At 44.8% G+C, this 27,886-nt stretch overlaps 1 protein-coding gene and 1 pseudogene across 2 annotated transcripts in view; one reads left to right on the top strand and one right to left on the bottom strand.

Moving 5' to 3' along the window:
* The window catches only part of CLASP1 (cytoplasmic linker associated protein 1), a 270,250-nt gene that overhangs the window by 28,272 nt on the left and 214,092 nt on the right, over positions 1-27,886 (top strand). For both annotated transcript variants that reach the window (XM_070423157.1, XM_070423156.1), the window contains exon 2: positions 9,881-10,359. In XM_070423157.1, the coding sequence (XP_070279258.1) occupies positions 10,165-10,359 (195 nt within the window). In that variant the 5' untranslated portion in view covers positions 9,881-10,164. The remainder of the gene's footprint in view (positions 1-9,880; positions 10,360-27,886) is intronic.
* On the bottom strand, positions 165-4,870 carry LOC139015822 (elongation factor 1-alpha 1-like; annotated as a pseudogene).

Raw genomic sequence — 27,886 nt, 5'->3', positions numbered from 1 at the left:
AAATGGTCCACAAGACAATCTCCTTTCCTCCTGAAGGCTTTACCATGAGTGCAGTCATTAACCAGCCTTTTACTATTAAAGTTAAATGGCCAATTGAGACAAACAGTTCTAAGACCGTTCTCCCACCACTGAGTAAGACGTGGGTGGCCGCTATGGGGATGATATCATTCGTCCGTCTGAGCTTTCTGGGCAGACTTGGTGCTTTGCCAGCTCCAGCTGCCTTCTTGTCCACTGCTTTGATGACTCCCACAGCAACTGTCTGTCTCATGTCACGAACACTGACACGGCCCACAGGAGGGTAGTCAGAGAAGCTCTCAACACACTTGAGCTTGCCAGGAACCATGTCGATAAGGGCAGCATCACCAGATTTCAAAAACTTAGGGCCATCCATCTTCCAGCTTTTCCCCAGAACGACGGTCAATCTTCTCCTTCAGCTCAGCAAATTTACAAGCAACATGAGCTGTGTGACCATCCAGCACTGGTGCATATCTGGCCTGGATGGCTCAGGATAATCACCTGAGATGTGAAGCCAGCTGCTTCCATTGGTGGGTCATTTTTGCTGTCACCAGCCACCTTGCCTCGGCGAACATCTTTGACAGACATGTTCTTGACGTTGAAGCCCACATGGTCCTCAGGAAGAGCTTCACTCAACGCTTCATGGTGCATTTCAGCAGACTTCCCTTCAGTTGTAACGATGACTGGAGCAAAGGTGACCACCTTCTGGGTTTGAGAACACTGTTGAGGTCCAGCCCCAACAGGTCCAGGGGTTCCCAAAGGTGTGGACGGAGTCGGCGAAGAATGAAGGACACGGAGACAGCGTTCAGTTGATCAGCATAGTGAGGTTCTCTCTTTATTGTCCTGTTACAGCTGTATTTTATGCTACTCGATTCTATAAGCATGCCTCTGTAGTCATATCATGGTATGTTTTGGGTCCTCCCTTGACCTTCTACAGTTCCTTGTTTCATGTCCGTAGTTTCTTATCTGACCTTTTTACCAGAAATCCTGTCTCTATCTAGTTCTGTTGATTTTAATCTTGTCTAGGTTAATCTCTGTGTTCCATTATAAGGCCTATTCCAAGGTCGCTGCTCTACTGATAAGCTACAAGGAAGTGACTGAAGGAGATTCTCCTACCCAGTAAAGGTTATATGTCCTCCCAGCCTTGCTGCTTGCTTTCCCTGGGACTGCCCTGTGTCGGTGGATCTCCAGGGATATAGGCTTTGGTGCTTTCCCTGGTGGGCAGACCCCTGGGGATGTGGGCCCAACAAGTCCCAAATTTATTGCCAACAGTCTTAGTCCAAGTCCTTCATAAGTAGTACATGGTATTTCTGTAACACTAGGGGGTTTCACTGACTTATTCTCTTTCTTAGTCCTGTTAATCCCTAACTCCAGGGGAAAATTCCTCACCTGGGGAAACAACCTTTCTCGGGGAGGTGGTCCTGTTTAAAACACATAGCACTAAGAGGGGGAGCAAAACAGATGCCATATACACCAGGTCCTTTGAAACATAAGCTGTGCAGATGTTTCTTCCCTGGAGCGACTGTGTCAAGCAGCAAGTGTGGACCGGCTTCTGGCAGAGCACCAGTCTCCACTCGATTCTGTCACAGGGACAGGACCAATACCGCCAATTAGGTAGACATCCTGGGGGGCCAGACGCAGGGCCTGGTCAGTTGGACGAGTTGGTGGCAGGATGCTATCCAGAGCTTCAAGCCATCTTTATGGGTGACTTTCCATCCCTTGAACCAAGGCATATTAATACTTGGCTCCAGCATGTTGTCATCATTCCAACGAGAAATTGGCACAAATGCTACTGTGTGACAACTGTAGCCAATTTTCTTAATGTGGGTGCTGACTTCTTTAACAATTTCCTCATCTTTTCTGGCTGTAGAGTAGCTCAGTGGAATCCATTTTGCTAACATCAACAATCAGTTGTTTCACACCCACTATGTCAGCCAGAGGGGCATGCTCATGGGTCTGCCCATTCTTGGAGATGCCTGCTTCAAATTCACCAACACCAGCAACAATAATCCGGACAGCACAGGTAGCCTGAGATGTGCCTGAAACCATGTTTTGATGAAGTCTCTGTGTCCTGGGCCATCAATGATGTTCACATAATATTTACTTATCTCGAATTTCCACAGGAGATATCAATGGTGATACCTCACTCACGTTCAGCTTTAGGTTTATCCAAGACTCAGGAATACTTGAAGGAGCCCTTCTGAATCTCCACACTCTCCTCAAATTTTTCAGTGGTTCTTTTGTCGATCCCACCACATTCATAGATCAGATGGCCAGTAGTGGTAGACTTGCTGGAATGTTCGTGTCTAATGACAGTGATGTTGATGAGTCTTTTCCCATTTTGGGTTTGAGTTGGTGGTTTTCATGACACCTGTGTTCTGGTGGCAAACCTGTGGTGAAAAACCTATAGTTATTTCTTTTGTAGCTTCTTCAGTGAGGTGTGGTGTATGATGAGGGACTTGCCTCGACCAATGGAATGTAGCAGGAGTGATTTACAAGTTGTGGATCCTAGGCCTTGGCAGTCCTGACAGCTTCCCACTTGGCTGTTTTGGAGTGCTCCACCCACTATGTAGTGAACGTGTGCTTTACTCCCAAATGGTTAGAGATCATGCGTGGCAGTGTGTCCAGCCAGCAGCCAATATCGATGCCTCAGACATGTGAACGATGCCACTGGAACGTCTTCAGCCCCCATCAAGCTGGCAGATGACAGCAGCTGCATAAAGGTTCTAAGGGAGAATAGTAGAATCTCCCATCTGAGCCCAGCCAACCCACAGACCTTTGAAAAATATTGACTTTTTAAAAAAAAAATATATTTTATTGATTTTTTACAGAGAGGAAGGGAGAGAGATAGTTAGAAACATCGATGAGAGAGAAACATCGATCAGCTGCCTCCTGCACACCTTATACTGGGGATGTGCGCACTACCAAGGTACATGCCCTTGACTGGAATCGAACCTGGGACCCTTCAGTCTGCAGGCCGACGACGCTTTATCCACTGAGCCAAACCGGTTTCGGCAGAGAAATATTAACTTTTTAAGCCACCAAATGAAAACAGTCCTACTTTTAACTTGTAACTTATGGAGAAGTCTACAGTAGACTAAGAAGTTGCAGAGCTTGCGGTTGGTTCCGTTCTCCCCATTCGCCACCTTTAATACTCAATAGTTGTGTACCTGAGTGCCACAGAGTGGTGATGATGAGTCAGGGCTAGAGATAGGAGCTATTAAAAAATGCCTTCTGCAGCTTCTTCCCATCCTTACTCTTGGTTAGTGTATGTGGAGCCAGTATTCCCCAGAGTGCAATGCAGAGGTAGCAGTCAAGACTAGAGGGCAGGATTCTCAACCTTATTGCTCTTTTCATGACATCAGACTGTCTTATTCATTCTTGTTGAAGATGCTACTTTTTAACTTCTGCCTCTTAGCCTGTAGCAGAGTTGGGCTATTGTTCTGGTTTAGGTTCTAATCTATATATACTAGTGGCCCGGTGCACGAAATTCGTGCACGGGGGAGGAGGTGTTCCTCAGCCTGGCCTGCACCCTCTCCAATCTGGGACCCCTCGAAGGGTGTCCTATTGCCGGTTTATAGAGATCGGGCCTAAACCAGCAGTCGGACATCCCTCTCGCAGTCCGGGACTGCTGGCTCCTAACTGCTCACCTGCCTGCCTGCCTGCCTGATTGCCCCTAACCACTCTGCCTGCCAGCCTGCTCACCCCCAACTGCCCCCCGCCGCCAGCCTGCTTGCCCCCAAATGCCCCTTTGCCAGCCTGATCACCCCCAACTGCCCCCCTGCTGGCCTGCTCACTCCCCTCCCCCCGCTGTCCTGATCACCTCCAACTGACCCCCACTGATGGCCTGCTTGCCCCCAACTGGCCCCCCTGCTGGTCTGCTTACCCCCAACAGCCCCACCCCCCCACCTGATCACCCACAACTGCCCTCCCCTCTTGGCCTCTAACCACTTCTACCTCGGCCCCACCACCATGGATTTGTCCAGAAGAACGTCCGGAAGGTCTCCTGGAAGGTCTCCCAGTCTAATTAGCATATTACCCTTTTATTAGTATAGATAGAGTCCTGGTGCATGGGGGGGGAGCAGGCGGGCGGCTGGTTTGCCCTGGGTGTCCCGGATCAGGGTGGGGGTTCTCTTGGGACATGGGGTGGCCTGGGTGAGGGGCCTGTGGTGGTTTTCAGGCCTGCCATGCCCCCATGGGGTGAGGGTCCCCGCTGGGGGGCATAGCCAGCCTGGGTGAGGGCCTGAGGGCTGTTTTCAAGCTGGCCACACCCCCTTCAGGGTGGGGGTCCCCGCTGGGGTGCCTGGCCAGCCTGGGTGAGGGGCTGATGACTGCAGGCTGGCCAAACCCCCAGTGGGTATCCTCATCCCATGAGGGTGTGGCCAGCCTGGGTGAGGGGCTGATGGCTGTTTGCAGGCTGGCTAAGCCCCCAGCGGGGATCCTCACCCCATGAGGGTGTGGCCAGCCTGGGTGAGGGGCTGAGGGATGTTTTCAGGCTGGCCACACCCCCTTCAGGAGGGGGTCCCCAGTGGGGTGCCTGGCCAGCCTGGGTGAGGGGCTGATGGCTGTTTACAGGCTGGCCACGGCCCTGGGCAACCCAGCCTCCCAGACCCTCCTTGAGTGGAGGCCATGCCGGCTGGAAGCAGGTATCTGGGATTTATTTGTCTTCTGTAATTGAAACTTTGTAGCCTTGAGCAGAGCACAGGGCGGCAGGGCAGGCCGGAAGCTTGGCTTCCTCCATCGCCAGGGGCAACCCAAGCCCCCTGTTTGCTCCATCTCCCTGGCCACCGCCATCTTGGTTGGGTTTATTTGCATACTCGCTCCTGATTGGTTGGTGGGCGTGGCTGGTGGGCATGGCGTATGAGTGTAGCAGAGATACGGTCAATTTGCATGTTTCTCTTTAAAAAAAATTTTTTTTTTTTTAGATTAAATATTTATTGTTTGCATGTTTCTCTTTTATTAGATAAGATAAAAGCCTAAGTGACTGAACGACTGGCCTGACCAGCTGACCGGCTGACTGGTTGGTAGCTATGATGTGCACTGACCACCAGGGGGCAGATGCTCAATGATGGGGCTGCCCACTGATGGTCAGTGTGCTCCCACAGCCAACCTCCCGGGGCCGGCCAACCTCCCACAATCCCTCCCCCTGGCCAGCCAGGCCCAATCGGCCCTGATTGCTGGCTAGGCCGGGACCCCACCCATGAATGAACTAGTCCAGAAGCTCACCTTGGGCCCTGGCTGTGTCCTGTTTGTTCTTGTGTCCCTGGGCCTTTCAGTAATGCCTTACACATAACATACCTCATTTTTATTTAGCTCACCCATAGGTAACTGCTGTGGTTCCTGGTTCCAGGTGAACTTCAGACCTTAGTTTCCTTTTTGCACTCTTCCCTAGTAGAGAACCCGGGCAGGATGTCCTATAGCAGTGGTTCTCAACCTTCTGGCCCTTTAAATACAGTTCCTCATGTTGTGACCCAACCATAAAATTATTTTCGTTGCTACTTCATAACTGTAATGTTGCTACTGTTATGAATCGTAATGTAAATATCTGATATGCAGGATGGTCTTAGGCGACCCCTGTGAAAGGGTCGTTCAACCGCCAAAGGGGTCTTGACCGACAGGTTGAGAACCCCTGTCCTATAGGGAACCCGGGCAGGATGTCCTATAGGGGGCCTGGGCAGGATGTGGGTGGAAGGAAAAGATTTTTACTTCCTCCTCCTGGGTCATCTTCCAAATCCTCCTGCACCTCCTTTTCTAAGTCCTCCACATCCTCTCCTGTTTACTTTCTAAGTTTTCTGAATTATTTAAAATATAAAGTCTTTATGTAATTTTGTTGCTGTATGAAGTTTTGCCTATATGTTTGTCAGTTTGCTTTTGATCTCTTTTTTAAAAAATATATTTTTATTGATTTCAAAGAAGAAGGGAGAAGGAAAGGGAAAGATAGAAACATCAATGATGAGAGAGAATCATTGATCGGCTGCCTCCTGCTCGCCCCCCACTGGGGCTGGAGCCTGCAACCTGGGCATGTGCCCTGACTGGGAATTGAACCGTGACCTCCTGGTTCATAGGTCAACGCTCAACCACTGAGCCACGCCGGCCTGGCCGGGCGCTTTCGATCTCTTTTTATGATTCAATTGTAAATGCTTAGAAACTTCTTCCTGGGGGTGGGGGGGAGGTTCCGAGAGGAGAATGCATAATTATTTGCTTATGTATCTAAATATGTCTGTGGAAAGACACAGAAAAGGGGTCATTGTTTGCTTAGGCAGGGAAATCGGGTGGCTGGGCAACAGTGGGAAGGAGGTCTTGTACTCGTGTACCCTGTGAATTCGGGACCGTGTGACTGTAGTCCCTGAATACCTGAGATGGAGGAAGTGTTTGAAAGCATGGGGAAAAGGTACCAAAATCCAGTTTAGTAAGAATAAGAGAGGATTGTCCATTCCTTTTTTTTTTTAAATTAAGAAAAAGAAGAGGAATGCCTAGGGCTTCCAGTGGTTTTCATTCTGCATGTGATCCGTGGGAATTTGGGGCCAATTTTTGAGTGTGCTAGAATTCTAACAGAGAGCTTTTATATTATACATATATTATAAGCCACTCTTAGACTGGAATGAGCGGGATCATTTTTCTCCCTGGAATGGAGGCTTGGCTGTCTTGCCCCATTCTTCCCAGGTGAACACGAAGTCTGACCTCCTTTCTCTGAGTCAGCACAGAACTAGGCCAGACTTGTAGGCCAGACTTGTAATAGCAAGGGTTTGAAGGTGGGTAGAGGAAACTCACTGGGCATGCGGCCTTGGAAAGTTACCTTTGCCTCAGTTCCTTCATCTGTAAAATAGGGATTAATACGTACTTTATAGAGTTGGTTGGAGAATTAGAGATGGTATGTATACATTGTCCAGCATGGAAGCTGACACCCAGGTAGATTCTTTAAAATGGTGTTATCATCATTATTGGTTAGTGCCGGTTGATTTTAGGCTCCTTGAAGAAGTAAAGGACATGGGATTCTTTCCGTTGAGAATGACAGGTAGATGTTTAAGGGAGGAAGGAATGGGTCAATTATCTCTTGGTGTGGTTTGACTAGGTCAGGGGTGGGCAACCTTTTTGTGAGTGCGTGCCAAAACCAGCAAAATCTCTGACTCAAAATTCTTCTGCGTGCCAACCCTAATTTTTTGAGAACATGTTACGCCTACTTGATATCTCTTAAGGTGTACGTATGTGAAGAACCCTGAAGAAATAATAAAATTCATTCAAGCGACAAAAACACAGTATATGATGATGAAAAATACATTTATTTTTTAATGTATACATGTACACTGGTAGTCCGACAGAAAACTTTATGACTCCGTTTGATATTATCAGTGGGACTTTAGCTGCTGCATCACTGGTGACAGAGATTTTACATCAGGTTTATATCTTGTGACCTTCAGAGATATGCACGAGCTACTACTTTCATCCGTCAGGCTACTCCTATTATGAGACTTAACAAAATTCATCACTGAGAACAAAGATTCACAAGCGTATGTGGATGAAACCAAAACACTGGTTGGATCTAGGCAGGGAGAGTTAAGGCAGAGGCATAGAAATTGCTCTTCCCCTCTCTCGTCAATCCATGTCTGTGGTCTTTAAGATAACTTGTTATGTAAAATTATTTATTTATGTAAGATGCACCTACACTGAATTTATCTGAAAAATAAAAAAAGTCGATATTAAGAAAAAAATTGTAAATGGAAGATAATAAGAGAGGGTTTTGCGTGCCAGCAAAAGTTACTGGCGTGCCATGTTTGGTATGCGTGCCAGGGGTTGCCCACCCTGGACTAGGTGGATTTTCTGCTGGTCTCCTTAGATTGATTTGTGTAGCTGCAGTCCGATGAATGGCTGCCCGGTTCCAACTGGCCTTGCTCAGGCCTGACCGTTGCGGCTGGAAGTGGGCTGGAGAACATGGCCTCGCGTTTTGGAAGCTAGAGCAGCTTCCTGGTAGCATGGCAGCCTCAGGCGGCATTCTGAGGGGGCTCCAGTGCTTGCTGTCAAACCTCTGCTTGCTTTGCAGTTGCTGATTTCCAGCTGGCCACAAGTCTCAGGACCAGTTCTAGAGTCACTGTGGGTGTGGCAGACTATGCCTTGGTGGGGGAGGAGTAGCAAAGAATTTGTGGCCATTTCACAAGCCCAACCTTGCTTGCTCTGCTTCTTGGGCTAATACTGGGCCTGGAAAGAAAAGGTTCTGTTGGTTTCTCCTGTTTCCTGTATCACTGATACCTTCTGTAGTCCAACTTATGAGCTGTTAAGGAATTAGAGATATTTTTGTTTGAACTAAAAATTGGAGAGAAGGGTAATAGCTGATTTATGTATCTAAGATCCTTCTTGTGAGGGAGGGACTGGTTCCCGGGTGTGGAACTGACTGGAGAGCAGATGCTCCTCCCTTTCAGGAAGGCTTGCCATGTGAGATGGTGAGTTTTATTCCCTGTCCCCAGCCTGCTGCGTTGTTAGAAGCAGTAAAGCAGGAGTCGGGCAAGCACACACCTGGGGCTTTGAGGGAGCATTTTCCTTACTGACTTACACGATTTCTGTGGGAATAAAAAATCTCTGATTCTGGAACTCGGAAAGACCATTGTGCTTCGTGTACGGAGAGAGTGGATGAGGCTGGGTGGTGCTAGGGAAGGAAGTACTGTGCGCAGAGTGGAAGAGCTGCCATGCACAGCCTTTGAACTTACTTGGTGTAATAGCTCAGCTTTCCCTGCTGGAGCCCTGAGAGCTGGTGCAGGGTTGCTGTGCAGAACCTCTCTCTTTAGCAGTGTCAGGGGCTGCTGCATCTGGAAGGCAGGCTTTCTATGGATCTTCTTAGGTTAGATTGAAAGGAATTGATGTAGGAAGTACGTGTGTACAATCGCTTCAGCAGCTGTAGATTAAATGGTCAGCTTTTTCACTTAATGAAAAGGATTGTGGTCCTTTTCCTGTATCATGTGTTTTGCCCTACCCCAAACATGATTTTGAGGTCTCCTGCTTTTATAACAGTACCAGGCCCATGTGGAGCGATTGTCTGCCAGTGGAGAGCTCCATGTCAGTAACTGATCAGAATATGAGCCGATTTCCTTTCCTTCATTACTTTCTTTGTTGTGGAGGGGATGTGTAAAGGCTACCACTCAACTGTTGTAAAGCTGCTAAGCAAGAAGTTTGATGTAGGGACTGGCTTTGACTTCCAATGTTACCAGACTGACCACTTTGGTCAATGGTGTTTCTATGGAGCCCATCCCATATCCAGCCCTTGGTTTCTTTGAAAACTGAGAGGAAGGCAATAAGCTGCAGACACAGAATGGTGTCAAGTTTTCGGTGGGAAGCAGCATTTAAGCTACAAATAAATAAGCCAGCTAAAGCAGAGAGTGCTTTGCTGACTGGTGCATTTATAAGCTGGAAATTGTGACAAACCTCAACCCACCAACTGTGTAGCCCATTGGCTCTGCTTGGGCCTTCAGTGTTCTTCCTGATCACAATAGTAACCATGGCCCTGGCCCGTGTGCTGGTTGATTGGGTGAATGGTCGCTGGTTAGATTCCTGATTGGGGCACATGCCCAAGTTGTGGGCTTGATCCCCAGTAGGGAGTGTGCAGGAGGCAGCCGATCCATGTTTCGCTCTTAATGGATGTTTCTCTCTCCCTCCCTCTCCCTCTCCCTCTCCCTCTCCCTCTAAAAAATCAATGAAAAAATCTTAAAAAAATAATGATTATGTTATTCTGATATGATTGCCGAGCATTCCTGATTCTCATTTCCACTTGCCATTATAAATGATTCTGCAGCATGAACTGCTTTGTCTTTGATTCAGTGTTTTATAACATTTGAGTGTTACATTATCTGTGCTGATTTGTCGTTTTCTTATTTTTCAGAATGGACTGCTGAATTATGAAGTATTTCAGACCCAATACCAGGACTTCACTCTGCCATTCACTCCTTTATCGTCTACTAGTTATTTAAATTGAACTTTTAATATCCTGCCAGCTGCTCTTCAGACACACATGGTGCATTGTTGCCATTCCCCGGATTGCATCTTTGAAACACAGGCTCTTAGTAACCTTCAGCAAACAAAGAGGCAACCTCCCGGGTACACTAACTGGGAGGGTGTCACCCTGACTGCCCTCTAGCTTTTGCTGCATCTCAATTTGAATTCACCATGGAGCCTCGCATGGAGTCCTGCCTGGCACAGGTGTTGCAGAAGGATGTGGGGAAACGACTGCAGGTTGGCCAAGAACTCATAGACTATTTCTCAGACAAACAGAAGTCTGCTGACCTTGAGCATGACCAGACCATGTTAGATAAACTTGTGGATGGACTCGCTACCTCTTGGGTGAACTCTAGCAATTACAAGGTAAGCTGTGCATTAGAAGGCACTCCAGGTGGCTGGGCTGCCTTCGTGGATCCGAATTGGTCCTTAGGAAAAAAATCTTTGTGAGCAATCAGCATGATTCTTTGGCTTCCAGTAAGACACCTGGTCAGGTTATGGCTCCTAAACATGTCATTCTAGAAGAAGTAGAGTTTCCTTTGATTTTTGTTTGAGATCAAGAATTGTTATCTTTCAGCACTTTGAGAGAAGGCCAAGTGAACCTGTAAAGAGAAGGTCTTATGTTGGAAAGCATTTGCAGCCTTAGGGTAGAAGTGAATGTTGTGTCCTGCACCGGGTGGGTCATGATACCTTGGTGAGTGGCCCTTCCTGAATGAGGAATGTCTTCCTGATTTTCTCGGGGACTGTTCTGTGTGATGGCCTGGAGCTTATACTTCAGTTCTAAAAACCAAGTCTTTCCGTGCCCTTGCCCGGTGGAAGGTGCAGGCAGGGTCCTCTGACCAGCTGAGTTGTGAAGGTTGACCATATATACCAAGGACTGAGTTTTCGTGAATAAAAACTGGGCTGGACTTGAAGTGCAGAAGAGGTGTCTTGCTCTCTCTGCCTTCTCCCTCCCATGAAATGCTTTTAGTTTGACAAGAGGGTGGCCTTTTTGGGTCAAGGTTGTATTGCCAATAGGTGCTGTAGTCATTGTGAAAGGGGCTTACAGAAACAGAATCTTTTGTGCTTTTTCATTGACCCAGTCTTCTGAGATTTATTTGGACTTGAAAACTAGTGCTTACAGTATTCCTTTGTTTACTTGAGTATACTATACACTGTTTTCCAAATACATTAAACCTTGGTCTTGTCTAAGAGTCAGCAGACTTTATACTTATTAAGAGTGTTACATAGGAATCTAATATTTCACCTACAACTGGATATAAAATTTATTTAAAAGCTGGGCTTAAATTTTACTCCATCCATCTGTTTATTCACTTAGTTGAAGTTAACAAGTGCTCCTTCCCTGCTGGCATTGGTGCTGAAGGTAGGAGTGTCAAAGAGGTCCGACTCGAGTCATCACACTTTTGAGGGCTGTGAAGTCACCTGTGCATGTTGGAAGCACAGCCCCACCTCTCTTTCTCTGTACGTGTTAGGGTACTTCTGGCTGATCGTAACCAAAAACGGACTCAGTTGACTTAGTTACTATTAGAGTAATTTCTTCTAAGAATTTAAGAAGTCCACAGTGTCAGGGAAGAAGAGTGCCTGCTGTGTCTTCACCTGAGATGAAGTCTCTCTTAGACGCTCCCAGCAGACTTTACATCGCAGAATGGCTTTGTGTGCTTCCCCCAGCATCACTGGAAAATGGATAGTGTCCATGCTTGCTTTTGACTGTCATGCTTAACCTCCTGTGTTAAGAAGGGGGCCGGTCTCCGCTTAATGAAGCCCGTGGCCATGTGAAAGGGGGAATTTGTGAATAGTGTCAGACTCCTGTTAGGAAGGTTAGGCAGGGGACCTAGGTACCATGGGTGTTAACTGAGTAACCTACAGTCGCTACACTGCATGAGCTTTCTCAGCCTCTCCAAGCTTTAGTTTCCTCGTCCATAATGTGGGATGATCGAGTTATTGTAAGCACTAAATGAGAGCATATACCATAACCTTATCACATGCCTGCCACATAACACACACTCAGACATTAGCAATTGTTATCAAGACTTGGTTCCTGTCTTCAAGGAGCTCAGAGTCTAGGTGGGGGTGAGCACTGATAAAGAAGCAAATGGTTAGCAGCGGTCCTCAAACTTTTTAAATAGGGGGCCACTTCACTGTCCCTCAGACCGTTGGAGGGCCAGACTATAGTTTAAAAAAAAAACTATGAACAAATTCCTATGCACTCTGCACATATCTTATTTTGAAGTAAAAAAACAAAACGGGAACAAATATGCTGGGGTCCAGCCCCAGCAGGTCCAGGGGTCCCCAAAGGTGTGGACGGAGTCGGCGAAGAATGAATGACATGGAAACTGGTTTCAGTTCATCAGCATAGCGAGGTTCTCCTTCCAGGATCTCCAGCGAAGTTCTGGTTAGGAACTCCAACCAAGTTCTGGTGCCATGTTCTCTCGCTAGGTTCTCCAGCCAGGTTCTCCAGGTTCTCCAGCCAGGTTCAGTCACCAGGTTCTTTTAGCCAGGTTCTATCCAGGTTCTTTTGCCATGTTCTGTCTAGGTTCTCCAGTGAAGTTCTGTAGCCAGGTTCTGTCCAGGATCTTTTGCCATGTTCTCTGGCTAGGTTCTGGTTAGGATCTGATGAGGGTCTGATGAGGATCTGATGAGGATCTGATGAGGATCTGGTGTTTATTGTCTTGTTACATCCGTATTTATACCAGCCGATTTTAATCCTGTCAATTTCTATTACAAAGGTTAGGGCGTTTCTTATCTCCATTCCAGGGAGTAAAGATTATGTAGCTTAACTACCCACCTGGCACTTAATTAAGGGGTTGTATCCCCTCCCTAACCTCAGGGAAAAATCCCCAACTGGGGAAACAACCTTTCTCAGAGAGGTGACTTTGGTTAAAATACATAGCACCAAGAAGGGGAGCAAACATATTAAGAACAGTATGCCATATACGCCAGGTCCCTTGAAACAGCAAGGATGGACCGGCTCCCGGCACAAATACAATATTTGTATTTGCATGTGGCCCACGGGCCGTAGTTTGAGGACTCCTGGGTGTGTGCAGTAATGGAGATTTTCAGAATATGGTGGGAAGACAGAAGAGAGTAGTAGCGCTGCCAGGAGGAATCCAAGATTTTGAAGATTTACTAGTTTTTTCAGAATAGCACTTGCAAGTAGAGTTTTTCTTTAATTCACCACGGAGCCTTGCATGGAGTCCTGCCTGGCACAGGTGTTGCAGAAGGATGTGGGGAAATGACTACACGTTGGCCAAGAACTTGTACACTATTTCTCAGACAAACAAGGTGACATTTTCTGGGCTGTGGCAGCTCGAGGGAATGAGGGAAACTTATGCTGAGCAGCTTTCCTGCTTAATCTCGACAACTTTTATTCAGGCAACACTGGTCAGCTGCACACTTAGTGGGCCTTGTGCGAACAAACACCAGTGCTTTTTGTGAGTATAGTCCCATAGCCCTTTCTTCAGTTTTAGAATCCCCAAAGCTCTGGAGATTTAGTGTTTTTTACTTGTCATTTGACTTGAAGTGAACTGAGGTGCAACTGTTACAGTATAGTCTTTATTTGCTTAGGATGTATTTTACTGCAAAAGTATGAATATGTTTGATTGTGGGTTGCTGTCCCAAGTTCTGTACAAAGGTGTGCACACACACACACATATATGTATGTATGTATGTATGTGTGTGTATATATATGTGTGTGTGTTATGTATAAATGTATATTTCTATAGCTATGTGCACTGTTTTAACTTGAAAAATTCATTGAGGACCTGTATTAACATTGTGGAATAATAATAATAGCCCAGATGGTTATGGGACATTTACTATGTACCAGAAAGTGTGCTAAATATATGTTCCTTTTTAACTTATAATTACCACTAGTAGCCCGGTGCACGAAATTTGTGCACATTGAAAGGGAATTAATTAGAGGAACGTAATTTGGACTCACTATCTAATATTAATAATATGTGAGTGTGAAGCAGTCCACGTTTCTGAAATTCAATGACATGAATTTTAGCTATTACTTTGCCAAAGAAATGGAATTTTCAGATATCATTTAAAAGAGCATTCAATTTAATACTAAAAACTCTGGCTACCAAGTCAGGTCTGTTTTCAATTTTTTGCCAGTGTTGTAAATTGTTCGCAATATCTGCCCATTTGGGGTTGCACGTCATGGTTATGAATAAATCGGGCTTGCCATACCTCGTTACAATTGCCATAGCATCCTGATATCGCTGATGCATATTTCTGGGACTACCCTCAGAAGATGATGGAAGTATTATCATTTTACCAATTGGCACATTGTCATTTTCAGATCTAGATTTGAGATAATCCATCAAACCACTGTATTTTTCAACTCTCAACTTAGATTAGTTTGCTTTGATGAAATTCATCTGATTGGCCTCCATTTTTGAATACGAATCTATGATAAACTGTTGAGTTAATTTTCCTGCATTTAAAATAGGATTGAATGTGTCCCGCACAGAGAGATGAAATCCATAATACTGCATTTGTGTGACTCGTGTCCTTACATTTTGTCTAGTATTATTGTTGATTACACTGTTGTCTCTGAGTCTTAATGCAATATCTGTTCCCCAGCCTTGTTCACCATGTGGAAAAAGAACAGGATATGTCATTGCATCTAATGTAGGAAAGAGGATATTGATTTGTTTCATTTTAGTGGCATTTGGATTATTGGGATCTGGTTTACAATGAATGAGCAAGTCCCTTTCAAAAGGAGGTTCTCCATCTTCGTTTCTGAATATGACAGCAACCTCAGTTACATGGGGAGAATTGTATCTACCTGGGTCACTGTTACAATTGTATTTAATTGCCCTTGTTACTTCTGTGGGAGCAATACCTTTTGCTGCTGCTTCAGATTGGGCTTCCTTTTCTACCTCATGTAGCATCTTGTACGATTTTGTTAATTCATTGATTTCGTGCATGAGGTTGTTGATGTTGATCATGAGTCTTTCTGAGCAGCCCTGGTTTTCTGGAATTGCTCATCTTTTACTTGTAGCTTCGGCCATATCCAAAATACAGAGTTGAGCAAACTTCCAAGAAACACCATCCAAAGGATGTAAAGTTCCAGTTTGGTGATAAACTTGTCCGTGTATTCTAAAACAGTATGGCCCATATCCTGATGGATACAGTATTTGCACCCATGGAAGCAAAAGCAAAGAACTATTTATGGAACAAATATTTTCCATGACATTTTACGGTCAGAATCTTCGTTTGTCATTAATCTTTTTAAATATGCCGGGTAATCTGGAAAATGTATATCATTTGGACAGACTTTTCCTTTGCTACAACATCGAGTAAATTTCCCACCGGATGGTTTTTCATCCGAGAAATTGAGTGATAGGCAAAATTCACATCGAACAGTCTTTCCACCACAACTATGTCCAAGAAGTCCAAGAATTGAATATTGGTAGTACTTGTTGATGACTGTTCTCTCAACATATTCTGTCGTCGCCACCGCCTTCTTTCAACTTCAAAGGCACGCTGGTCTTTAGACATTTTCTGTCGATGACGCCGGTGTTTTTCAGCATCAGAGCAACGTTTTTCCAGTAGCGGGTGCTCAGATACATCCTGTCACAGGCGCCGCCTTCTTTCAGGATCAGACGCAGCTGCTCTGCAGACATTTTCTGTCGATAATGCCGGCATCTTTCGGCTGCAGAGCTACGTTGTATCAACAGTTGTTCTTTAGACATAGTCCCACCTCTCTACTGTCACGGCCTGAGATGCAGGTGAATGAGAGTCCCGGCTGTCAGGCCACTGAGAGCTGTCTGACCAATGGCTGATTCTGGCTGATTCTGTGGGGGTGGGACTTCCTCCTCCCTGCTGTCAGTTTCCACAGCTGTGATGAGGAAGCTGGGGTGACAGAGGGAGCCGCGCCCTCCAAGCTGCCCTCTCTCTCGTTCTGCTCTATGTCCAGAGGCCTCCTGCCCTGCCAAGTCCTCCAAACCTCCTGCTCTCCGCTGGCAAGGTCCTGGGAGTTTGTGGGCGTGGCTAGGCGCAAGCGGCTGTGCCTCCCGGACCGGCAAAAGTCCCGGGATCCTGTGGCCACAGCCGCCATCACCTCCTGGGGTGCTTGACACCTGTGTATGCAAATTAACCGCCATCTTTGTTGGATAATTTGCGTAGTCATTCGGATGGGCTGGTGGGCATGACTTGAGCATGGCGGAGGGATGGCTAATTTGCATGTTTCTCTTTTATTATATAGGATATGAGGTAGATATTGCTCTCCTCATTTAAAAAAAAATATATTTTATTGATTTTTTTACAGAGAGGAAGGGAGAGAGATAGAGAGCCAGAAACATTTATGAGAAACATTGATCAGCTGCCGCCTGCATGCCCCCCACTGGGGATGTGTCCGCAACTAAGGTACATGCCCTTGACCGGAATCGAACCCGGGACCCTTGAGTCCGCAGGCTGACGCTCTCTCCACTGAGCCAAACCGGTTCTGGCTGCTCTCCTCATTTTACAGCTGAGACTGATGCTGAAATAAATCAATTAACTTGTTCAAGGTGACAGAGCCAGTAAATAAGGTTTATGGACCTCGAACACTCCTCTCCCCAGGTGTTCATGCAGCCGGAGTGAATTAAGCACTTATTATGATGTGGCAGATACTGCACTGAGGGCTGGGTATCCAGAGGGGAAAAGATTGGCCCGGGCCCTGCTCTGACTGGGTATGGTCACTGCTTGGCACTTGAGCTCTGTCTCAGTCTAGTACAGCCATGGGCAAACTACGGCCCTCGGGCCGGATCCGGCCATTTGAAATGAATAAAACTAAAAAAAAAAAAAAAGACTGTACCCTTTTATGTAATGATGTTTACTTTGAATTTATATTAGTTCACACAAACACTCCATCCATGCTTTTGTTCCGGCCCTCCGGTCCAGTTTAAGAACCCATTGTGGCCCTCGAGTCAAAAAGTTTGCCCACCCCTGGTCTAGTATGTCTGGACTTTATCCCTGGGCACTATTTTCTCAAGGCCCATGCCATGCTGCCTTGTATTTGAAATTTGTAGGGTTCCTATTGACCTAAGGCTTCCTTTGCCTCTGCCCTAATGATCTTAATGGTCTAATTAATTGAGAGACAGGTAAGACAGATGAGAGGACAGTGCAAAATGCTGGATAGGAAATAATTCACTGTTAAATTGCATCATATCTGAAAGGCCTTGATGGAGAAGAATTAAATAAAAGCACAAGGATCAAGAGGAGGGAGTTGCAGTGCTCAGAACAGCCCCTCTCCTCTTTTGTTCCTCGCTTTCTGGGCAGCACATTCTCTGTATAGACCAGTGGTTCTCAACCTTCCTAATGCCGCGACCCTTTAATACATTTCTCATGTTGTGGTGACCCCCAACCATAAAATTATTTTTGTTGCTACTGCATAACTGTAATTTTGCTACTGTTATGAATCGTAATGTAAATATCTGATATGCAGGATGTATTTAGGCAACCCCTGCGAAAGGGTCGTTTGACCCCCAAAGGGGTCTCGACCCACAGGTTGAGAACCGCTGGTATAGACTGAAGATAGTCTGTCCTTAGGCTTGAGCAGTTAGCCCTGCCCTGGGGCAAGTGGGTGGAGGAAAGGGTGTTGGCAGATAAGGGAGGTTCCCCTTGTTTCCCTGGCCTATCTCCTGGAAAGATGGTTGGTTCAGATTAGCTGACTGCTGATTCTTTTTCTGGCGTTGCCATCAAGTGATGGGTCCTTTCAGCAGTTGTCCATCCTCCCAGGTTTTTCCTGCAGTGTTATCCTGTTGCTTGCACACAGTGACATTTTCTGGTATAATTTTAAAAGACAGTTGCCTCTCTTGTAAGTGGAGAAGCCATAGTGAGCAGTACTAACCAAAAGCAAAAAAACAAAAACAACCCTCAGGAAAAGTTACTTCAAGGAAATTTATGTGGATTGTCGAATAAAATAGTGTCTTTGATATATGTGGTTAATGGCATTTTCCCTACATGTGTGTTTACACATATGGAAGGGCAGCAGAGTCTATTGGAAATAATTCAGATTTGAGTCTGATCAGTCTGATTTCTCTCCTGGCTCTGCCACTTAGACTTTTGAGCAGGCAATTTCCTCATCTGTGAAGGGTGTGATGATTCCCATTACATGGCGTTAGTATGAAGACTCAGTGAGCCAGTGCTCATAAGGCGCCAGCAGTGCCTCACATGTAGCCTGTGGTCAGTACAAGGAAGATGGTGAAGCTGTAATGTAGTTATTGGGCCAACTGACAGCGAGATCTGTAGAAAATTAACTTATTTTATACGTGGGGCCAAAGTTGTATGCCTTCCTGTGGTCCTTGTCAGTCCGTGTCCTGGGACAGAGGCAGCACATCTTTTGCGATGATGTGAATTTTTCAGCTGTGCACTGTTGATGATCAAGTCCCTGGACAAAATGGCAGCTGGCCGCACTTTCTAAGGGTGAGTTTAAACCTTTGATTGAGGACCCCTGTGTTAGGAAGGTTTCACTTGTTCTTTTTATTTTTAACACTTACTTATACTTTGCCTTGTTTCGGAAGGCTAACATTTAAATAAGGATATATGTAATAGAAGAAATGATAAATTGAATGTCGAAGCAAAAAGAAAAAGAAACAGCTGGGGTGAGAATATGGCGCCAACACTGAGGCTGATGAGTACATGGTAGCTAATGTTTACTAAAAGCTAACATTCATTACGCACTCACTATGTGCCAGGGACTGTTACGTGCTTCAGATCATTGCCGCGTTTAGTCATGCTGTAAGTACTGTGTGATAAGCTCTGTGATTGTACCCATTCTGCAGCTCAGGACACTGCCCGAGAGAGGAAAAATCTTACCCAAGATTGCATAACTAGAAAGTGTAAGAGGCAGGATTCTAATTGGATAGTCTGACTTTAGAGCCCACATCTGAGTCAATATGAAATACTACTTTCTTCATAACATTGCAACAATATTCATAACTTATTTGTCAGAACATAAAGTAAAGAGTGTAACGATACCCCACATTTGATAATGATTGCTTTAGGAGACCAGGTCTTGAGTGAGAGATAAGCAACTCATTTTGTACTTTAATTAAAACAAACAAACAAACAAAAATCTTTAAGATTAATGTATGTAAAACAGTGCTTTGACTGATCCTAGTAGAATCATGATCATATGTACTTTTAACATTTTCTGTTTTTGGAAAATATTAGCCCTACAAGAAACTTTCAAAAAGCAGTGCAAAGAAGCACTATTTACAAAAACCAAGAATTGGAAATAACCTAAGTATCCATCAGCAGATGAATGGATAAAGAAAATATATGAATATATTCAATGAAATATTATTTGGCCATAAAAAAGGATGAACTCCTGCCATTTGTGATAACATGGATGGACCTTGAGGGCTTTATACTAAGTGAAAAAAGACAAAGGCAAATACTGTATGATCTCCCTTATATGTGGACTCTAAAAAGATACCAAAACCCCTTCCATAAACCAAACTCATAGATGCAGAGAATAGATTGGTGTTGTCTGGGGTGGGGTTGGGATTGGGAAAAATGGATGAAGGGTGGTCAACGTGTGCAAACTTTCAGTTATAATACATTACAGGAATGTGATGTACAGCATGGAGACTATAGTTAGTAATACTGGATTGTATACTTGTAAGTTGCCCAGAGTATATCTTAAAAGTTCCCATTACAAGAAAAAACTTCTGTAATTATGTATGGTGATGGATGTGACGTAGACAGACTTCCTGTGGTGATCATTTTGCAATACATACAAATATTGAATCATTATGTTGTACACTTGAAACTGATATAATGATAAAAACAAGGACATTCATTTATGTAATCTTAGTACAGATACCTAAACCAGTATTAGGATTGATAGAGTACTAACATGTAGTCTATAAACCTTATTCACATTTCACCTTTTCTTCTACTAATGCCCATTATAGGGAAAGGAAAATAACTGCTTTCTGGTCCATGATCCAATACAAGATCGCAGGTTGCATTTAGTTCTCATCTGTATAGTCTTCCTTTAATCCAGAGTAGTACATCATCTGCATTTCCTTGTCTTTCTTGACTTAATACTTTTGAAGAGGACAGGCCATTTATTTTGTATCGCCCTTTAGTTTGAGCTTGTTTGATGTTTCTTATGGTTATTAAAGAATGTGCATTTGTGGCAGGCATACCGCAGGGGTGATGTTCTGCCCTCAGTGTATCATTACAGTGCACCTCTTGTCCTCCCTGATGCAAGAGGTGTTTGCCAGGTGGCTTCAAAAAGTTGCTATGTTTTCCTTTTATGATTAATAGGTGTCTTGTGGAGAGATATTTTGAGACTATGTAAATATCCTGTTTGTCATCAAATTTTCACCTACTAGTTATAGCATCCATTGATGATTCTTGCCTGAGATAGCTATTACTATGTTGGCTGCCAAAGGGTGATTTAATAATTTCACTACTACTTCTTTATTTATTATTTGACTCCATATATTTTTGAGATATGTCTCCTATGTCTGTTTGTATAGCAGGAGGTAAGTGTGTATTTCATAGTTATTCCAAAGAGGATCTACTGTGAAGAAAGGAAAAACTGTTTAAAAATAGTCTTAGATACATTTATATTCATAAAGGTTTTAAGACAACCTATTAATTTATAAACATATAATAAAATAATGCGATAAAGTTTGCATTGGGCTCTGGGCTTCCTACAGTAGAAATGGAGAAATGGTCAGTGTAAGTTTTTATAACAATTGTGAAAGGAATATAGAAAGTCAAATAACAGCAAAATGTCTTCCCGGAGTTAGCAAGATACTCGACACTTTGCAGGAAGGGAAAGAGCAGAGCCTGGGAGATGGGTGAAACAAGACAGTACCGAGTGTGAGATCCAAATTATTCAGCTGCGCTTTTCCTGTAGACAGAGTTCACCAGCTCGAGCTTTAGACTAAGCGGGGCATTGTCAGATGGCATCCAGGTTGAAAAGAAAACCAAGAGCTTGTAGACCTCATTGAGCTATCTTTTTAACAAGTTGGTTAGAGGGAGAGCCTGTGACAAGGAGCATGGCACAGAATCCAGACAATTGGGTAAAAGTGGCCTGAAATATAGAATGGGAGGTCAGCCTGGAGGAATATCAGGTTACAGCTGCTTTTTACATGGGATTTTGGGTAGAGCAAAGATGGTTGTCCATTTTGGACCAAATAGATGGGGTGACAGATGAGGAGGAAGTGCTTCGTGCCAGGCTTGATGATGGGCAGGAATTTCTGTGTTTAGCCACCCTTACAGGCCCTGTGGAAGAGAGGGCTCAGTGGCTCCATGAAGGAGCATGCTGCCAGCCTCATTAGTAGAGGTAATGTTCTGAGATAAGCAGACTGGCCATAGACCAGTGAGGCTGAGCAGTATTCCCAGTTGGAGAAGCCTGGAGCGGGAGAAGGGCCTTGGAACCAACTTGTGGGCAATGGCAGCCATTGAAGGACCCTTGGGAGAGCACAGCATTGCAGCACAGGTGCTAACGGCTGCCTGAGGAGTTAGGGATCGTGAAGGTCAAGTGGACTAGGGCCAAGGGGAAGTGAGGGTGAAGCAAATTGGAGTAAGGACGAGGGTGGTTGTTCTTGGTGTGTTTGGATGAGTGAAGGACTGGGATAAATTTGAGAAGTTTTCAAGATTTCAGGCTTCAGGATACAGTTTATTGGCTGAGGGTAGCCTTATAAAAAAGGTGGTCAAGTTCTTCTCCAGCAGGATGCTTTTTTTAAATTATTTTTTTATTTGGAGAAGGTCTTGTTTTTGGTTTTGTTTTAATATATTTTTAATTGATTTCAGAAAGGAAGGGAGAGGAGAGATAGAAACATCACTGATGAGCTATTTCCTGCACGCCCCCTACTGGGGATCGAGCCCGAAACCTGGGCATGTGCCCTGACCAGGAATCGAACCATGACCTCCTGGTTCAGTTTCACTGAGCCATGCCAGCTGGGCTGGAGAAGGCCTTTTAAGAAAAAAAAAAAAAAAAGCCAAATAATTTTGAGGAACAATTTAGAAAAGTGGAGAAAGTTTTCTTTGGCTTCTTACTTTGGCTGAGGATCCTAAGCCTTGTGTATGTCAGCAGATGGTAGTTGGAGCCAATTCAATACTAGTAGGAATCTCCAGTTTGGAGTGGTGAAGAAGGAAACGTTATTAAATGCAAACAACTCAGTTGTGATGTAGCATGGCTGTGAAAACAGCATGGCTGTGGAACAGTTCACTCGATTGTGTTACACCTCAGTTATGAAGCAGCACAGCAGCCTGGCTGTGAGGAGGCCCTGGGGCCAGGCAGCCCTGGGCAAGGGTCCTCTACTGCCAGATAGCTCTGCTCTGCCTGCTCTGCTCCCTGCCAGTCTGTGCTGTTTTGCCCTGCCTGTCCACTCCCTTCTGGGTTTTGTCTTTGGTACTTCAGTTCCAGCTAGGAAACGCAACCTTCAGTGGAAAGGGAAAGTGCTCTCTCTGAGCTAGAGCGGAGCTGACTTATATAAAGAGAGGTCTCTGCCCTGGTTCCTGATTGGTCTGTCCTCTTGCAACTGAGGATTCCAGATCCTCACAGTTTGATTGGTCAAAAAGGCTTTGTCCTCATTGGTCATAATGGAGCCACTCTGACTGGTCAGTGAAGATGCTGATGGGGGATATAGCTGCACAGCTCTGATGGGATGGGAAGTCTCAGTCCTATTGGTTGAAATGCAATTTCAGGAACTCCTTTATAAGGGCTGGCTCAGATGTCAGGAACTCAATGCAGGCTTTTCCCTGAAGTATGGTTGCATTTGAGTGAGAGGCCTCGGTTAAAAAACAGGTCGTAGGGTTTCTCTCTCTCTCTCTCTCTTTTTTTATAGTGTATTTTTATTGATTTCAGAGAGGAAGGGAGAGGGAGAAAGATAGAAACATGAGTGATGAGAGAGAATCATCGATTGGCTGTCTTCTGCACACCCCCTACTGAGGATTACACCCCCTACTGAGGATTACGCCCCCTACTGGGGATTGAGCCTACAACCTAACAGGTGTGACCTGACCAGGAATCGAACTGTGACCTTTTGGTTCATAGGTTGGCGCTCAGCTGCTGAGCCACAGTGGCTGTACATAGGATCTGCTTTTAAATTTGAGTCCAGTTAACCACCAGCAGTTCTTGGTAGGTATATTCTTTCTCAGGCTCTACATGTGCTTTGTGATTTATATTTATACTAGAGGCCTGGTGCACGAAATTTGTGCACAAAATTTAGGCCTGGCCGGCGATCAGGGCCGATCTGTGGGGCGACCGGCAGGGCAATCGGGGGGGCCCCACTAGCACCTGCCTTGGCTGGTCTGGCACCGCCTGCTCGCTGGCCCCATCCCCTACTGCCGGTCGCTTCCCTCTGCAGGGCGATCGGGGGACCCCTGCTGGCACCTGCCTTGGCTGGCCTAGGGCCTGTGGGCTGGGGACAGCTCCTGCGTTGAATGTCTACCCCCTGGTGATCAGTGGGCATCATAGCGATCGGTTGTTCTGCTGTTTGGCCCATTTGCATATTAGGTTTTTATTACATAGGATCTTGGGAACAACCTTTTTAAACACATTTCTTGAGGCTGCCCAATTGAAGTGTTTTTACAAATGATAATTTTAAAAAAGAAATTTGTTTTTATTGCAGTAAAAGTGGTATGTGTACATTGTACAAATAAGAACAGACTAACACAACTTCTGACAAAATTATAATGGAAAATTGAAAATTGCTCATGGTTTTTGCCATGTGATAACTATTTTATTTATATGTCCATAGAAAAAAGATGGCAAGAATACTTATGTAAGACTGACCATACTATTTTATTAGCAATTTTCTTTTTAGGTCAAATGTATGTCATGATTATTTTTCCAAATCAATAAATTAGATCTCTTATGAGTTAGTACAATTTCAGTGTATTATTTTCTTCTGTGAATGGTTAGCCATTATTTTATTTTTTTTATTCATACTTGGTTGCCAACATCTAGGTCAGCGATTTTCAATCAGTGTTCCATGGCACACTGGTGTGCCACAAGAATTTTTAAAACATGCAATATTTGACTGTTAGAGGTTAGGGGTGCTGACCTCTTTTGCCTAAGATTGTCAAAGAAGAAGTGACAGCAGCCAACACAATAGCTGTCTGCTGTGAATGAATAAAAATTATACCTATTTTTTTTTGTCAGATTGGCAAGAAATAGAGTATTTTTTGGTATGCCACAGAATTTTAGTAAGTAGTTTATGTGTGCCATGAGATGAAAAAGGTTGAAAATCGCTGATTTAGGCAGTTCCTAGCTGTTTGGTCATAGCACCACTACACTGAGCATGCATATCTTTATGCCCTCTGTGCCTGTGCTGAAAGTTCTGAACGGCTGAGTGGCTGAGTCGGAGGCCCGATTGCCCATCCATCAGTGGTGTGTGGCGTTAGCAATTCTCTTGGGGTGTTTCCTTTTGGACGGGCAAAAGCTATCTCTGTTGCTGGAAGCAGCATTGAAGAGGACTTCATCTGCTCTTAGCCTTTCAGATAAGACCAAATCTGAGGAGGATACAAAGTAAATAATTTTATTTTTGTGAATGCTGAGAATATCTTTGCCCATGGTGTATAAAATATTAACAGAAAGGTATATCAGCAGTTAGAAGGAGGAAGTCCTGATATCGCAATCAAGCCCACTTTGAGATGGATTAAAGAAGTTGGGTCTTACCTTAACCGGTTTGGCTCAGTGGATAAAGTGTCAGCCTCCAGACTCAAGGGTCCCAGGTTCGATTCCGGTCGAGGGTATATACCTTGGTTGCAGGCACATATCCGTTAGGGAGTGTGCAGGAGGCAGCTGATTGATGTTTCTCTCTCATCCATGTTTCTAACTCTCTAACCTTCACCCTTCCTCTCTGTAAAAAAATCAATAAAACAGATTAAAAAAAAAAAAGAAGTTGGGTCTTTCCATTTGTTGTTCTTTAATTCCATTAGCTTACTTTTTTTTTTTAAACACAGTGAGAATAATACTGATTTATCTCCCAAGAGAGTTGTGAGGAAAAACCCCTCATAGGCTGTTATTTTGGAATGTTCCTTTCCTTTTCCCAGGTGCTTTCACAGCTTCTATTAACCTACATGTCAGCTCATCTTCACTGGGCTGAGGTGGGAGATGCTAAGTTAAGTAGATGGCAGTTTTGTTTGTGTTGGGCAGTGAGGGGTAGGTGTGTGATCTTAGTTGGTTCTTCAAAAGATTCCAGCCTAACCTAACAAATGTTAAAAAAAACACTCAGCTTTTTAAGAAAAATGATTGTTAACCTTTCTGATCATGGTTAGGACTTTGTATTGAACAAGATGGACTTCGTATTGAACAAGAACTCAGTTCAAACCAGTTTGAACTGAAATGAACATTATTGGGGCAGATCACTGGCCAGGGTGGCGGTTGAGATGAAGGCGGAGACGGTGCTGGGGATTGGGTGGGGCGGGCTCTGCTTCTGTGTGGCCGGTGTCCACGACCTTGGACGAAGGCTTCTGTTTAGTGTTGTACTCATGTCCGCCTGCTATGACCCCTTGCTCACTACCAGAGGAAAGAACCTCCCTTATTCCAGCTTGGAGTAAAACAAACACAAACCCTTAAAGAAATCCTTAAACCTTTCATCCACTCCTTGTGGCCAGGGAGATGTGCAGTGCAAGAAAATGGTGGTCCCCCTCAGAAAACCTGGTGTTAAAGGGAGGGAGTGAGGAGGATGTGTTTTTCTGAAAAAAAGGCGTGGCTGGGGCAGGTGGCTCAGGGGGAACCACTGGGGGAATTCTGCTGTCTTTGGAATGTGGTATTTTAGATTGCGGAGAGGCTGCAGGCTCTAGTGCAGTGGTTCTCAACCTTGGCTGCACATTAGAATCACCTGGGAATCTTTTTAAAATCCTGATTTCTGGGCCCCATCCTCCGGAAATTCTTCATAACAAAGAAACAGAATTTCTGGAGGATGAGGCCCAGAAATAAGGATTTTAAAAAGATTCCCAGGTGATTCTAATGTGCAGCCAAGGTTGAGAACCACTGCTCTAGTGGGAGGCTCAGGGGTTGGGATCAGAGGCCTGGGTTGGCATGACAGCTCTGCACTTCGCGGTGGGTGGACTTAGGTGCGCCATTGAACCTCTGCCTCCTGTGGTCAGGAGTGGTGGACCTGAGGAGTGGCCCGTGTGCCACAGTGCACGGCACGGGGCTGTCTCTGTGTGTGCACCTCGTTTCACTACTTTGTCTTCGGATGACCCTGTATTACTTGGATTTTCACTTCTGACCTCAGGTGAGAGCTTTTCTATCCCAAACCCCTTTCACTGAGAATCCCAGCCTTAGTGATTATACTAGATTTTGGAGTCTTAGTACTAAAATGCCAGTGCGTTTATGGGTATAATGCCATTCTTTCTGTGTTTTACAAATCTGAAATCTGAATCACTTGTGTGTTGATGTACACAGAGAGCGTATGCTGCTTTAGCGCTTCAGGTGTGCACTGACCTTGCCTGTCCTGCGCTAACCATTCCTGGGTATCTTGTAACTAAGGCAGTGGGAGTTAAAACTAGTGAGCTTGAGCCTCTTACGTTTATTCATCGCTTATATTTTTCTGAGAGCCGGTTTGAGCCCTTTACTTCTGCTATAATTCCCAAATGGAGTAGTTTTAAAATCAGGGGAGGAGCTATTTGTTAAAGAAATGAAGCAGAGGCTATGGTAGGGGGTGAGGAAGTGGGAAGTTCCAGGCCCTGTTTCCAGTCCTCCTCCGGATCTGGGCCACTTTCTTCTTTGTAGGAGCTGGATTCCCTGCTCTCTTCTTTTTCTAGACATTTTCTTAGGGCCAAACCTTTCTTCCCTAGGATATCATGTTAGTCAGGTCAGCCTCTGGCTTAGTCAGGTGGGTGAAAGCCAGTGCTTTGCACAGGAAGGAATGCTTGGGGTTAACTACATACTACAACCCAGCCCCGAGGGCCACCCTGAGGATTTCGGCTCACAGGGCCCCAAACACAGGTGGATGGGTGTGTAAGTGCACAGTGGAAACATGCATTCAGGGTGGGCAAAAGTTACAGTTGTTCGCACGGAAAGTACTGTAACGATTCATAAATAATAATTCAAGAATAAACTCTGTTTCCTGTACTCAACACTGTAAACCTATTTTTGCCCCACCCTGTACATACTGGGACAGCTGGCAATAGATGGACCTTTTATGATTGTTTTTAATACTATTAAGCATAGTTTAGTTGGAGAAAACTTTATATGCATCACATATGGACCGATGTATGTAGGGAGTTATATGCTTTATCATTTATGCTTTAACTCTGTACATCAATCCATAAACGATTCAGACTTCACATTTTCAAAATACAGAAAGAGTGGCATTATGCCCACACAAACCCTGGCCTTTTGGTACTAGAATTCCAAGAAAAAAAAATGTGGTATGGCATATGCCAACCTATTAAAAGATCACTTTCAAGAGAAGGGGGTCTTTAGAGGGGAATGTTTTATTGTTGGGTTTTTCAAAATAATACAACTGGCATTTAAAAAGGATCTTTTTCTTTTTGAAGAATACTATAGGGCAGGGGTCCTCGAACTTTTTAAACAGGGGGCCAGTTCACTGTCCCTCAGACCGTTGGAGGGCCGGACTGTAGTTTTAAAAAAAAACTATGAACAAATTCCTATGCACACTGCACATATCTTATTTTGAAGTAAAAAAACAAAACCGGAACAAATACAATATTTGTATTTGCATGTGGCCCGCGGGCCGTAGTTTGAGGACCCCTGCTACAGGGCCTTCAAAAGTGGCAGTTCTCTGTGCAGGTCAGTTTTATTTGAATTAGAAGGGTGTTTGCTTCCTGCCCAGGGCTGCTGCTGCTGCTGCTGCTAAAGGAACAAGAAGAGAGAAGAGGGTGAAGGTGGCCAGACAGGAAGCCATCTGAACTCATCAGCTTTTCTTTGCTCTGAAGAGAAGCAACCTGAAGC

The sequence above is a fragment of the Myotis yumanensis genome, unplaced genomic scaffold, assembly GCF_028538775.1.
Source record: "Myotis yumanensis isolate MYYU_CA2020_CCGP unplaced genomic scaffold, mMyoYum1.0.hap1 SCAF_8, whole genome shotgun sequence".
Taxonomy (NCBI): Eukaryota; Metazoa; Chordata; class Mammalia; order Chiroptera; family Vespertilionidae; genus Myotis; species Myotis yumanensis.
Note: the sequence above shows the minus strand (reverse complement) of the source record. Positions and strands in the feature narration are given on the sequence as shown.